Source organism: Opisthorchis viverrini, assembly GCF_000715545.1.
Source record: "Opisthorchis viverrini unplaced genomic scaffold opera_v5_199, whole genome shotgun sequence".
Taxonomy (NCBI): Eukaryota; Metazoa; Platyhelminthes; class Trematoda; order Opisthorchiida; family Opisthorchiidae; genus Opisthorchis; species Opisthorchis viverrini.
The window spans coordinates 915005-928318 of record NW_008751857.1 but is presented as its reverse complement, the minus strand read 5'-3'; the positions used below and the strand labels follow the sequence as shown (position 1 = coordinate 928318).

Below are 13314 nucleotides of genomic sequence, written 5' to 3'. Positions count from 1 at the left end.
GCTCGAGCCTTCCTGCAACCTGACAGTGTTTAAGCGCTGGTGTTTCCTCCTGGTAGCGTGGCAGTAATGCACCTAGAGGGTGTTACATCCTAGCGATTATTGGTATTAACAACTACAACTGGTTGAGTGTTCCGGATTGTTGCCGCCTATGCTAGACAGTTGGTGGCCAGATTTTTATACGACCTACTAGCTCATCCCTATCCGAAGCTTTTGATCTTTCTTGGGTTTTTGTGATACTGAGTAGTTATTTTATTATCACATCCGCTGCACATTAAAATCATCTACTCACTATCTATTTCAATGTGTATACAACTGGGCTTTTCGCACTTCAGATTACTGGTACTCCAGCGGACGACACGTGGCCGGACGTGAGACGACTTACAAATTACGTGCATTTTGAGTATCGTCCAGGCATACCATTTTCAAAAATCTTCACAGCTGCTGGATCTGATTTAATCGATCTGCTAGAGACCCTACTTGCTCTAAACCCTGATAAGCGAGGCACAGCCAGATCCGCCCTGGCTTCCCCCTATTTCGCCAACCGACCTTACCCCACACCAGATGACGAGCTTCCTCAGCCAAAGGTCAACCGGACAGTTGCTGGCCTGCTTCATCAACACGATCACCAGCGGGATCTCCAGAACCCTCTTGATCCTGGCCAAATGAAGACATCTGTTCTACTCAGTCCAAACGCCTCGACCACACCGATAGCATCTACTCGATCCCTTCGATCGCGCAGAGCAAATGATGATTCTCAGACCACAGACAGAAAAGACGATATCCCGGCCGCGAAACGACTACGTTTTTAGTGAATTTTTATGCGGTTATATTTTTCATTTTCTGAGAGTGTCTTTTTCTTCTGCGGTGAAACCGGATTATCAGTTTAGGTGCATAGGTTGTTGAATGTGGGTTGACATCGGGACCAAATATCCTTCCACAGCTGTGCGGACTATTGTTTGAGGGACGCTAGATATTTTGCAGATTCATGGATTGCAGAACAGACTGTTGGTATACATGTGCAACCAGAGGGAGCTTGCGCCTTCGTATGCTTTTCGCGTCAGTCTGTGGATACGTATCGTTCGTTGTACCGTAAAAGAAAATTGATAGAGGATTTTGAGTGAACGCGGTAGAATATTAGCTAAATGGATCCGTAAAAAAAACAACTGCTACATTAGCTTGAAAGTAGGGAATCCAAACTAAAACCATCATGTGGCAAGCGAAAGTCTAGTTGCCGTCGGGGAGAGGATCCAGGGAGCTGCTTTTACAAAGCGTTATACCAATTTAACGCTCGGGATGGTTATGGTACACTGAAAGCTTCACACGATCGGGTCCATTGTTCCCGTTTAAAAACAACTGGTAATTGACCGATAGTATTATACATGTGATCAAAAGTGGCAGATCTCTCAGTATTAATTAGTGCAAAACAAGCCTACTTTCATGCTAAATGCTGCAATGAACTAGAGAGAAACCGATACAAACCCACTTGCTATTCTCCACGGGTTTACTCCAAATGTATCGTGATATATGAATCCAGCAAACAACTGTCATACTGTTTTTTCAGAGAGTCAAATTGTGAATTTCTGGTCAAGGGATCTCGAGTACTATTGGGGGCTTTGCACCCAATCAAATAGCCGGCGAATCTGCTATCAGGCTAACAGAAAGCGAGTCAAAGGTCGTCCAGTGCAGAATGTGCCCAGAACCAAAACCTCCGGCGGTTAGGGCGTGTATTGCACACGCCACACTCAAAAGTTTCAAGTGTGGTGATGCATCTTTTGGTGCCAAGGATGAACTCACATTTCGCTCTCCAGTCATGCAGATGTGATGACTCATGGGATCTATGGCGCCAGAGTTGCACTCAGCCCCAACGTCAAAGGCGCTTTGATGGATTGGATTCTAATTAGGTGGGTACTACGATATGAAAAACAGTACGAATCAACGGATCGCTGTTCTGGCGCTGAGACGGATCTATTCACTTGGGATTTATCAGGTTTCCTCAAGCAAGGACTTGTGACACTCGTCCCTGGGGATGGCATAAAGTCCGCAGTCGGTCATGTGAACCCCTTCGAGCCACACCTAAGTGGTCGATTCGGAATTATCAATACGAGCGCTTGCAACATGTAACCTGGTAAACACCTAGTGTAAAAAAAACGTACTCCGTTGGACCAGGTGGCTATGAACCACTGGTGGTGAGTCACGATTCAAAGCCGCCGCTCTTTCTGGGCACGGCTTGATTCTGAAGGCCCCCCTTCTGTCAATTCGCGTTACTTCAAGTCCTCGCAGATTGCCAGGATATTTGCCAAGCTGTCATTTTTGGAGAACTACCGTAACCTAACATTATTATCTGAGCTAGCTGAACTGTCCTGTGCAATGAATCAACACAATATTGATAACGAGCACGTAGATGAAGCACGATAAACTGTAAAAGGATCGGTGCTGTTGGTATTCAAAGTTATCTGTCCAACCGCCATGGTATGGTCAAATGACCCCTAGATATAGTCGTAATCCGTTGCCGGCTGGTAAAGAGCATGAAGGCGCATGCAAATCCCTTAAGCGCTGAGTTCCGAAGAGTTTAAGTTAAGACTCAGACAATGGGGGTTCAAGAGGTAGAGAGGGCTTTTTCTGCTGGGAAAATCCGTGCTCTGTACACTAATTTTGATCGAATAACTAAAAGAAGGAAAGCGTCCGTGAGACAACGAATGAAGATATGGCTTAGTAATTCATTCGCAAGAAGACGTCGATTGGAAAGAGGAGCCGAGCACTTCGAAGAATAATTTAGCTGACCTGATCCGCCGCTCGATGCAATACAGCCTGATGATTGAAATGTAAAATTCGATTGTCCTTCAGGTGAAATGAGCTGCGGGGTATCCTTTTTGAAGACATCGGGACCGCCATCCTCAAAGAAGGCAGAGAATCGCTAGATACCCACCTGGCAATTTGTGAGAGGTAAGTGACTATACTCCGCAGCAACTTTATATCTTCAGAGTACGCGAACATTGTGTGAAGACGATTGTAGCGTTAGCCTGGTGGCTGTGACATCGAGCGTGATTCCCAATCTCATTCTTAGAATGTCGACGGAAGGCAAAGAAGAGCAGGTCGACGAAGAACAATATAGGTTTCGTCCTGCTAATAGACACTTCAACCACGTGTTCACCTGACAGACGCTGGAGTATCAACTACTCATAGTACCTGGTAGTGGTGGTCTTCCTTGACTTGAAATTTTTCTTCGAGTTTATCGATCGTCAGGCACTATGACATATCTACAGTGTAAATCAGTCTCATCAGAAACACCTGGCCCTCCCTAAGCTCTGCGTGAAACCTCTCGTGGACTCGAGAAATTTTGCCATACGCTCTCACTGTGGTTCATCGCATCCAATGATGTCAGCCGAGGCTATTCTGCTCGTTTTCTCTTCAACTGCTTCGTCGATATAAGCATAGGGTGTTCGATCACAGGTATGGACTACACAGACCACAAAGCTCTCCTCGGATCCGTCGAAAGAAACGTTGGATAATCTGGATAATTCCACCTCATGGTTTGGTATGCACTCCACTCCTGCAACTGTAGGATGCGGTCGAGTTGCTCAAGCTAGTTTCAAACCACAGATCTCCCGGTCGGTATCGCTGAGCTATATCAAACTTTATTCAGTTTCCTGAGAATGCACAACCTGATGGAGCCCGAAGAAGGGCAAAACCGGTAGTGGACTGTCTCTCCCCTACTACACGATCCAAGGGACAGAGTTGAGTTGGTCAAGAAGGGGACAAAACGCCTAAAAAGATACGCTGTGCTGACCGCACTCTTATATTGTCTGTAGCGCAAAGCTTGGTTGGCAAAACCTACCCTTCAAGGTGGTGCTTCCTGAAGGAGTATAGAATTCAATTTGGAATTAACCAAAACTGCAGACGAGAATGATCATAATCCTTTCATTTGGTTAACCTTCATTGCACTCCACTCCTGCAACTGTAGGATGCAATCGAGTTGCTCAAGCTAGTTTCAAACCACAGATCTCCCGGTCGGTATCGCTGAGCTATATCAAACTTTATTCAGTTTCCTGAGAATGCACCAACCTGATGAGCCCGAAGAAGGGCAAAACCGGTAGTGGACTGTCTCTCCCCTACTACACGATCCAAGGGACAGAGTTGAGTTGGTCAAGGAGACAAAACGCCTAAAAAGATACGCTGTGCTGACCGCACTCTTATATTGTCTGTAGCGCAAAGCTTGGTTGGCAAAACCTACCCTTCAAGGTGGTGCTTCCTGAAGGAGTATAGAATTCAATTTGGAATTAACCAAAACTGCAGACGAGAATGATCATAATCCTTTCATTTGGTTAACCTTCATAAATGAGTCATGTTCTGGTTGAATGGATCATTTAACATTCTCATCAAACACGTCGTGGATACTGGAGTTCAGTAAGTTAAGTTGACAAGTCATCACCAAAGCTATGGACGGGAAGCCACCCACAAGCTATCAACCCGTTATGAACCCAATTGCGTTTGATCGTGTTCTAATGGCATGATCATTTGGATATGATGCCCCCATAGTATGCAAGTTTAAATGTGAGCAGGTATATTTCTATCGTGAGCCAAGTTGAACTGTATGTTCAAATATGAGATCTATGGATGCTGGGTAAGGCTTTACGGAAAAACCGAACCGGGGTACACCAGTCAGTGCAATGCCCCTGAATTCTTCCGAACTTTTCATCCATGTCGACTTTTGCTTCGTCTCGTTTGGATCACATTTATTAGGCGGATGGCTTGGTTCGGGTTTCGCGATCATAATCTATGTCAGTTGCAAGTATCTGATCAACAAAGGTCCATTATCTTCTGCGCTGAATTTCGAACTAGTCTTGAGACGCCACCATCTTATTCTGGTCGTTCTTCAGAATGAGGGGATTAGGTTAGCCAAATACACTTATTTGCAAACAAACTTGGTTTTGCGGCAGACTCATCTGGAACCCAGCTGAACCTCTCGTTTATGATGTTTTCAAGCAACCTTATGAGAAATGCACTTCGTCTGTAGGGGATATCGTTGTTCAACCAGAAAAGCGCTCATTGCTCACGAGACTGTCCGCCATGCTGACATACTCTGCCGGATGTGAGGCAACTGTTCAGAGATCCAACTGCTCCAGTTGTCTCACAAAACCAAGTAACTAACCTGCTGCTGGGTTGAAAGTGACGGTCGTACACCGAAATGCGACTATATATAGTACATTCTTCAACCCATTCCCACCATTTTCCCACTGAATTCTATGGCGGAACACACGTCCATGCCACCACAGCAAACAGTCGTCTCCGGGCGTCAACAGTTCATCCATCTGAGTCCACTTTCGCCTTCTGTGTCAGACTTGTTACACCATCCTGTGTTTTCTCGTCTGGATGAATTCCATACCAATTTTCACCACACGCATGTTTACTCTGAAAAGCATTTCGACGAGTGCCTTCAGTCGTTCTATCTGGAGGGAGACAGCGGTGTACCATTGTGCAACATCAACAGTATTAACAGCTGCTAGACCGTCCCTGTATGCACGCGACAAACTCTCTAAACGGAGATACGCCGACAGACAACCCCACAGCGTTTAATTCCTGAATTCATATGTATTCACCAACCAGTCCACGAAGACACCAATTACAGAAAAGAAACAGAGGTATACATCAATTGTGCCATCATGCCCTCGATTTTCTTTATTCGTTCAGCACATCCGCTTTCTTCGTCGACAGAATCACATGATTCCGTGCGTGTTGCCATTAGAGAGGCTGTATCAAGGCAATCACATGCGCGATGTTGATCGGCTTGCTGAATTCTGGTCACGTAAAGTTCTGCATACTATTCCAAACGTTATCTTCAAACAAATTCTCCCGTTTCCTAATTACACTTCGTGAAAACATTCCATGACACTTCCCTAATGCAAGACTACCTATAAGGCTGCTCAAAACACCAGGGTACCTGACAAGTTAGTGTATTTCGCCAGATATTTTCTGGTAAAATTTGCATTGATCAAAGAAATGGATTGTTGCTCCTCTACCCTTCGTTTGGAATGTCTGCAAAAACACCTAGTACCTTATGAGGTGGATGAGTGTCACGTGGACAGATTCATTGATTGACCCACGGGTAGATATCGAATTGTGCTGGTTATTCGCTTGTGATACTGCTCCTCAGAGGTCGAGTTGGCTCAGTGGATAAGATGCGAACATACTGAGCGGAACGTTTGTGGATCGAAAACAACCTCCGAATCTCGACTGCTGCTCACTAGGCTTCGGCAACCCGGTAGTATCTCATCCCTCGTGCTCCCTCCAGGTGGCATAACAGCTGTGCACCAAAAGTGTTTCAGTGGGACGACCATATCATTATGCATTGTTATTTCAGGTGGTATGACCGAACGAACTGCTATTGCAGAATTTGTCATGTTCTGCCCCACAATGTTCATTCATATCATCGATTTTCTATGATCGACTGAAATCCTGTCACTGTTAGAACTAGGAAGAACAGTCATTTTCAGAGTATGCATTATGCGTAAAAAAGAAAACAAAGCCATCTGAAACAAAATGAAATAATAGAGATGGATACAGAGAAAGATCATATGAGAAAACCCGGAAAGGAGGGTGACACGATCACGGCCCACTGGAGTACATAATCGGACACAGGATGAAATGGGGGGCAAATCACAAGCTGGAATTAGGAAGACAATCTGTACAAATTAAACAGTCAAACTGGACGGAATGATCACTGAACCAGAGTAAATGATTAGTATACAGAGATTGACTGACTGTGGCTTTAACGCTGCACTTGATGGTCTTCACTATTTGCGACGGTGGAGTTGTTTTCGGAATTGTGCACACAATGAAAGTACAGGAGTTCGTTTTGAAAAGTGGGCAATTAGTTGTGGCTGGCGCATGAATGCGTCCCGTAGTTCGGCGAAACCAATTCTCCATAACGGATCATCTACGAGTTTGAGGTCACTGGGAAGGCGGCCTCGTTCTTTTATTTCTGGCTGCTCGGAGCCTTTGTGTTTTTCTTGGGACTTTGATCGACGGGCCTCCGCAGTTTTCTGCAGTTCACTACTCACATGTGCGACCGCATCAAATAAGATTGATTCTTGAGGAGATGAGGCATCTAACAGGCAGTGAATAGTCTGCAAGAAAAACAATAATGAAACAATCGGTGAATTCTAACTGCTAAAATTGAATACACAAGCAGCGGTCAGACTAAACGAACAGTAACGTAAGACGGGAGATTAAACGAAATTGCCTGAGAGGTTGGTCGAAAGAAGCTTACACCAAGGGAATGTAGGGAGCAAGTGATTTTATTGTTGACATCACACTTAAGGACAGGGGCAGTCGATTTTGGCAAGGTATTGAAGTTTGGGAAGACGGATTATCAAAGCCCTAAACGTAGGGGGCGGGGCATGGAGTAACGATTCAAAAGAGGAAGTCAATGTAGCGATTGTATGAGAGGAATGAATGAGAATATTTGCGTGCTTAGAGGTACAAGTGCTCTTCGGCTCACCTTAGACTCAACAGTGTTGGAGTTCATTAGTAGACAACACATTCGTCTATTACTATTGGCCTTCACGGACCCGTTTTGCTCTCCAAGGAATTCTTCGAATTCCGAACTGATCGCATTGTTTCCGATCCGAAACTAGTCCATGCCCAACACTTATGCAGCGACTGATGTAAAACTTCCAGGTATTTGTTCATGAGACTCGCCTGTTTACTTGAACAATGGTTCTTGCCGACTACCGAAGCGTATTAGAATTGGTCCGTTTCGGGTTTGCACAACCACAGAAGCTTCAGGGACCAGAAATCGCACCATTAAGTCTCACGAAAATCATCTGCGATGAAGTCGATATATATATATATATACATATAAAATTACAAAATTGAGATGGTTCAGTGATTAAGGTACGTAATTACTGACCGGAAGGTTCGTGGTTCGAAAACAACCTCTGCATCTCGACTGCTCCTGTCTGGGCTTGCGTAACCTGGTAGTATCTAAGCCCTCATGTTTCCTTATGGTGGCATGGAAGCTAGACATAGCTAAACGAGAATCACGATATTACTGGAAACGCCACTAAATCAACTCACTTTGAGCAAGCGTACAAACTCTTCTTGTGTTAGCGGAGGCATATTTTCCGAAACGGGAAGATAGGGATTGGTGTTATCTCTGTGCAACACTGACGGTGATCCAGACATAAAGGAATGACTACTTGATCGGCTTCTGTTGCTTTGAGCGACATCGTGTACGTGTTCCTTACTTGTACTTGCTTGTTCGCTGGCGTCCATCAGTCGGTCAGATTCTCGGTCTGAATCCCAGGTGACGAACATTTCTTCAGTAACTTCCAAACCGGGCTCCAGCATATCAAAGTCAGAACTCGAAGATGACCCACTCGACTCATGCTCTGTTGGCACGCGTTCAGAAATAACACCGGGTTGATCTGCAATGATGTGCGGTGGAGCTGTGGTTCCGGTTGGAGAGGAGTGGGAGTTGGGCCGTGAATGCCGAGTCGTCATCGAACAATCGATATCGGCGGATGACGATTGCCAAACAGGAGGCTGGTGTAGCAGGTGGAGGAGTTGCAACTTTGTAACCCAGTGTGAGCCGCAAATACAAGCCATTAACCAAGAAAAATCCTGTGGTGGTAAAAATGAAGCAGAGTTAGAATGCAACAAAACCGCATATGCGAAATGTGCACGGAATCAAATTAGCATATTAGCAATCTACCCTGAAGTTGATAAGATTGTCGTGGTCACGGTCTAACAGCCGAAAGCATGGAATAGCCAAATGCGCGGCGGTTCGATTCCAAGGAACGAGACCGGCGAACAGACCGGTAAATTGTTCCGCATCGATTCGATGCATGTCGTAAGCTGGGCGATTGGGATTATAAGCTTCATGGTGAGATGTTGCAGGCTGAACCTGATGTTGACGATAGTAACGTGAAGCGATGTAGTGTTCCTGTCAGAAGAAGAAAAGATGGACAAGTGACGCGACGCTGTTCATACTCCAACAAGGATCGACTTATTGGTGAGCTGATACTAATGGCAATTTATTGTTGTGTAGTATCTGAAACAAATGATTTTGTTCATCAGTTTCAATTAACTCCAATCATGTATGTCGCAACTACTCAACAACAGTATTTCTTTACTGTGAGAAATCGATATGGAAGAGAACTCCAAAAAGAACTGGTTGCCACGTATATTCCTAATTAAGAACAACCTTGATGCGAACAACAGTCATGATAATTTTTGAAGAAATCTTCCAGTAAGTGCATAGCACATTTTAACCCCATGAAATAACACTCAGGCGTTAACAGAACAACTACCGCACGTGCTTCCATGTGTTACCTCAGTTTCATTATGCTGGTTTGATGAAACGAAGCGGACCAATTTACATAAATAAAAAGCCAACGCAACCCACATCAGTCGTGTAAATTTTCTGCGGAGCTGCTAGTCTGTTGTGCACCTGAGAGATTCATATGTGAAGATTGTTGGTCGGTGTCTAGCATAGCGTATAGTTCACAGCGTTAAAGTTTGTCAAGAGGAAGAAGACTCATACGAAGAAATATAGTTCCTCGTTGTCACAGAAGGCTGATCAGCAGTTCATCCCATATGGACCAAACACCAGCGGTTGTGTGTTTCTGGATACTTTGAGTGGAATGCTCACAATCCGTGCGTTTATTGGCCCAGAGTTTGTTTTGTAGGATACGTATCTGACATCTTAGTAGTTAGAAAAACGACCAGTGAGGGGCGTTTGAAAGATTGGCGCTGTTCAAGAACTTGTTTTAAAGTAAAAATATGGTCAGTGCATCCTCGGCCAGAGGGGAACCCAGCTTGATTCGAACCTTTATCTCCCGATATTCGATGAACCTGGGCAGCTTGGATGAGACGGATACCAGGCGAACGGCACTATGATTTTCGCATGTCATTCTTGCGCCATTTTTGAAGACTGGAATCGCTATTGAGGGGCTTCGTTCCACTGTTACTCTGTTTTCGTCTCAAATCTTCCGCAGTAGATTCGTCAGACTTGTCAGCAGGGCTTCAAGACCTTTGAAAAGTGTAGGGTTTAGAAGATCCGAGTAAATTGCCACGTGGAGTTGGGAGACAGTTGGAGAGAAACGCAAGTATCTGTGTACTCGAACGTGAAAGCCGTATCACTTGATCCTCACTTCAAGTATTTGAACTGCTGCTAAGATGAGGCGGTGGGTATTGAATTGCCTGACCATACTTCCATTATAAGTTGTAAGTCAGTGGTGACGCAGGTTTCTGTGGGCAGATGTTCAACTGAGACGATGAAGCTCCTGCACAATATTCAGGGTGGATATAAGTCACGTATCCTGAGCTCAGCTCCGCCAGTTGCCTGGGAGATCTATGTGCAGTAATCCCCCCGAAGACACCATGCCTCTTCTAGGGTAGGGTGACGGCGAACGATTTTGTGGACTCTCCGGGAGTATTCTCACCCTGGAGGGGAGAGTACTTCAAATGGCTGTCAAGACCTGAAAGGCTGATGGATACACTTGGCATTGCACTGTGTTGTCTCCGTATCTTACTACGCCATGACAGCAGAAGGAAAAGCCCACGCTACGATACGAAATCGCACTCCAGGATATGAGAGATTTAGGATATGAGATAGACCGGATGGGGACCCGGCAATCATACTCCACCTGTTTACTGAGAATAACTCGAGGCGCCGGTGGTGACATACATACGTTGTGACAAATTCATAGCGTGTTTGCGTGGATGTGTAAGAACGCATGATGGCACATGATTACCCTACAACTCAACATGTATATCGGGGTATCCATAACATTGCGTCAAACGGCAACTGGCACGCGATCCGGCAGTGCAACTCGAATGCCACGAAACGGTATCCGTGTGCAGATCGAGCACACAGGTCCAAAAACAACATTACATAAGACGTCCACAATGATGAGGAAAAACGTGACAGCTCACATGTAAATTTCCTGGCCTCGTTATTCTAACCTCAGGTACTTATTCGTCAAAACCGGCCACACTTGGTGGTGGAAACGGCTGGAATTACGGTCCTGACTCAGGTTTATTAACAATTCCAGAATGTAACTATTAAATTTAATTGGGAAAGATAAGAGGATAGGATGACTAGTTGCCATGGAGGAAACGGAAGTTTACTCTTAGATGGGCACAAATGCATACAGTAAATGCGTGACATCTCAGGCATAGCCACGAAGGCCGACTTACGCACTAGTCGCACACTGACACTGTAAACTGGCAATTGTACCAAGGCGAAGGGGGCAGAGGATAGTTCACGTACACAGACACAAGGTTCGTAAAATCGAAGTCAATTTAAAGTGTCTCTGAATGGGAGTTGTCGGCAAAAGCACTTTCGTACATAGCACAGTTTGCGCAATAGCATAGATGGTTGCGAAACGCACTAGGTTGATTGTCAAATACATTACGGATGAGGCTGAACTTTTGTAGGCATGTGAAGCGTATCACCAGGTGGCCTAAACAAGAGGGGATGCTAGACCTACTTTGTTCCACTCGTTTCGACCGATGGGAGCATTAGTATGAATTAAAAGAGAGTTTGGAGAGGTAGATCGATTAATTAGCTATGTAAACAATAAAAAGTACAATCTCATACCGGTAAGATGAGACGCTTACTCGAAACACCACAAAGAGTTCGGTAAGTTCGCTTGGAGGTAGTATGTTGAACTGTTCCAAGCTTCGGACCACATCGCGACAAGCAGCTTCGCTAAGTGCTTGTATGACAGGTAGGCGCCTTCGCATGCGCATCGAGTTGATGCGTTCGTTGGTTACCATTGGAAAGTTGGTGTATGCGTCTGCAATTAACTCGTGCACCGGTTCGCGAATGGAGCATGTGGATCCATGGCTGTTTTCCAATGTTGTCGCCCCGCTGTCTGTCGACGCGTCACTTACTTCGGTGGGTTTCGTGAATAAAACTTGGTGTTCCCAACGCGACGATGTGGGAAGTTGACTGGATAAATTTGAGTCCGATGATTCGGTCAAATGTCTCAGCCCCAGCCTTGCAAAAAAGGTCCCCAATCGACCCATTATTTCACTTTCTTCACCGTTGTTTAGACAAGATTCGATCAGGTCAGCATGTTTCCGAAGAATCTCCAGGGCAACCTGGAAAATGACCTGTATACGGAGCACAGAAAACGAAATATTATAGTTGGACAAGAACAATTTGAAGCTTGAATACTGCGCTAATGTAATATATTGGCTTTCTTATCAAATAGTAAAATAAGCGATGAATTAGATGTAGCCTATCATGAAAACCATGGTAGCGAGACTCTGGGGAACAAGTAGAGCTACGCTGGAGTCGAGTTAATGCAAAGTTTAGAGCACAAACAGCCTAACGGTCAGAACCGATTACTGTTTAAGCTCACCTATGAGGTTGTGGGCTGCATGATCACTCTTGTGTCGTAAGACGTCTGATCATCGAAATGACGCTGGTGTTTAACGACTTAGTTTTATCTAAGGTGAATGGTTGTCCCTTACGGCATCTGTTCAAAACACATTAAATAAAAGAAAACACGTCAACCTCTTCTTCCGAACGAACGGGAAATTCGAACAACCAACACCCATGCAGATAAAACACACAATGAAAGGACAAAACAAGCAAATCTATCAGATTTATTAATAAGTTCGGACGATAATAACTAGCTTTCAGGTTTACGTTGTTGGAATCAGTCCACTAGCGTTGGAGCCGTTCGGCTGAACTCGCTCTTCGGATCCAGCAGCAGTCGCTCAGGCAATTATTTTGTAAATTCAACCACTGAATGACGCAAATCATGTTGATATGAACACACCAATAAGCAAATGTTTGCACTGTAGACAATTAAACAAACAGTAGTTACCTCGAGCTGTCACAGTTCTATCCCACACCCCGTACGCTGTTCTACAACTTGGACTGTACTTCTTAGTCCAAAAACGAAGAAACCATAATACACAGTGGATTACTGCTTAATGGAGGGCAATTGTTGATATCGAGAATTTCAACTAATTCGCTTAATCAATGGACATGGGTGAGCCCCTTCTGTGTACACCACTTCGGAAATAGAAAGCCCGGCCCGAAAAATTTGCCTGGAAAAAAGACAAAACTAGTCTAAGAACTGAACGGCAGTGAAGCATCGGTGTTGAACACTGAAGTCATGCTGTCGATGATGATGATGACATAGGGCACCGCCGAACATTAATTGTGCGCATTGGCTGTCCGCCCCATCCAGAGAATTGTCTTTCACTCCCACAGAAAGGAACCACAATCAGGTCATGTTTGCTGCGATGAGTGCGGGCAAGAATTTTGAACGGTTAGTTCAAGGAGATTGC

At 44.9% G+C, this 13314-nt stretch overlaps 2 protein-coding genes across 2 annotated transcripts in view; one reads left to right on the top strand and one right to left on the bottom strand.

The window, feature by feature from the left end:
* T265_14474 (hypothetical protein) overlaps positions 1-818 on the top strand; it is a gene marked incomplete at both ends in the record, with an annotated part of 56883 nt that extends 56065 nt beyond the window's left edge. Inside the window, one exon of the mRNA XM_009173804.1 lies at positions 333-818. Within this exon, the coding sequence (XP_009172068.1) occupies positions 333-809 (477 nt within the window). The remainder of the gene's footprint in view (positions 1-332) is intronic.
* Positions 819-6487: 5669 nt separating this feature from the next.
* Positions 6488-13314, bottom strand: part of T265_08097 (hypothetical protein) — a gene marked incomplete at both ends in the record, with an annotated part of 34311 nt that continues 27484 nt past the window's right edge. The window contains 4 exons of the mRNA XM_009173796.1: positions 6488-7124; positions 8077-8622; positions 8714-8944; positions 11626-12123. Of these exons, the coding sequence (XP_009172060.1) occupies positions 6792-7124; positions 8077-8622; positions 8714-8944; positions 11626-12123 (1608 nt within the window). The remainder of the gene's footprint in view (positions 7125-8076; positions 8623-8713; positions 8945-11625; positions 12124-13314) is intronic.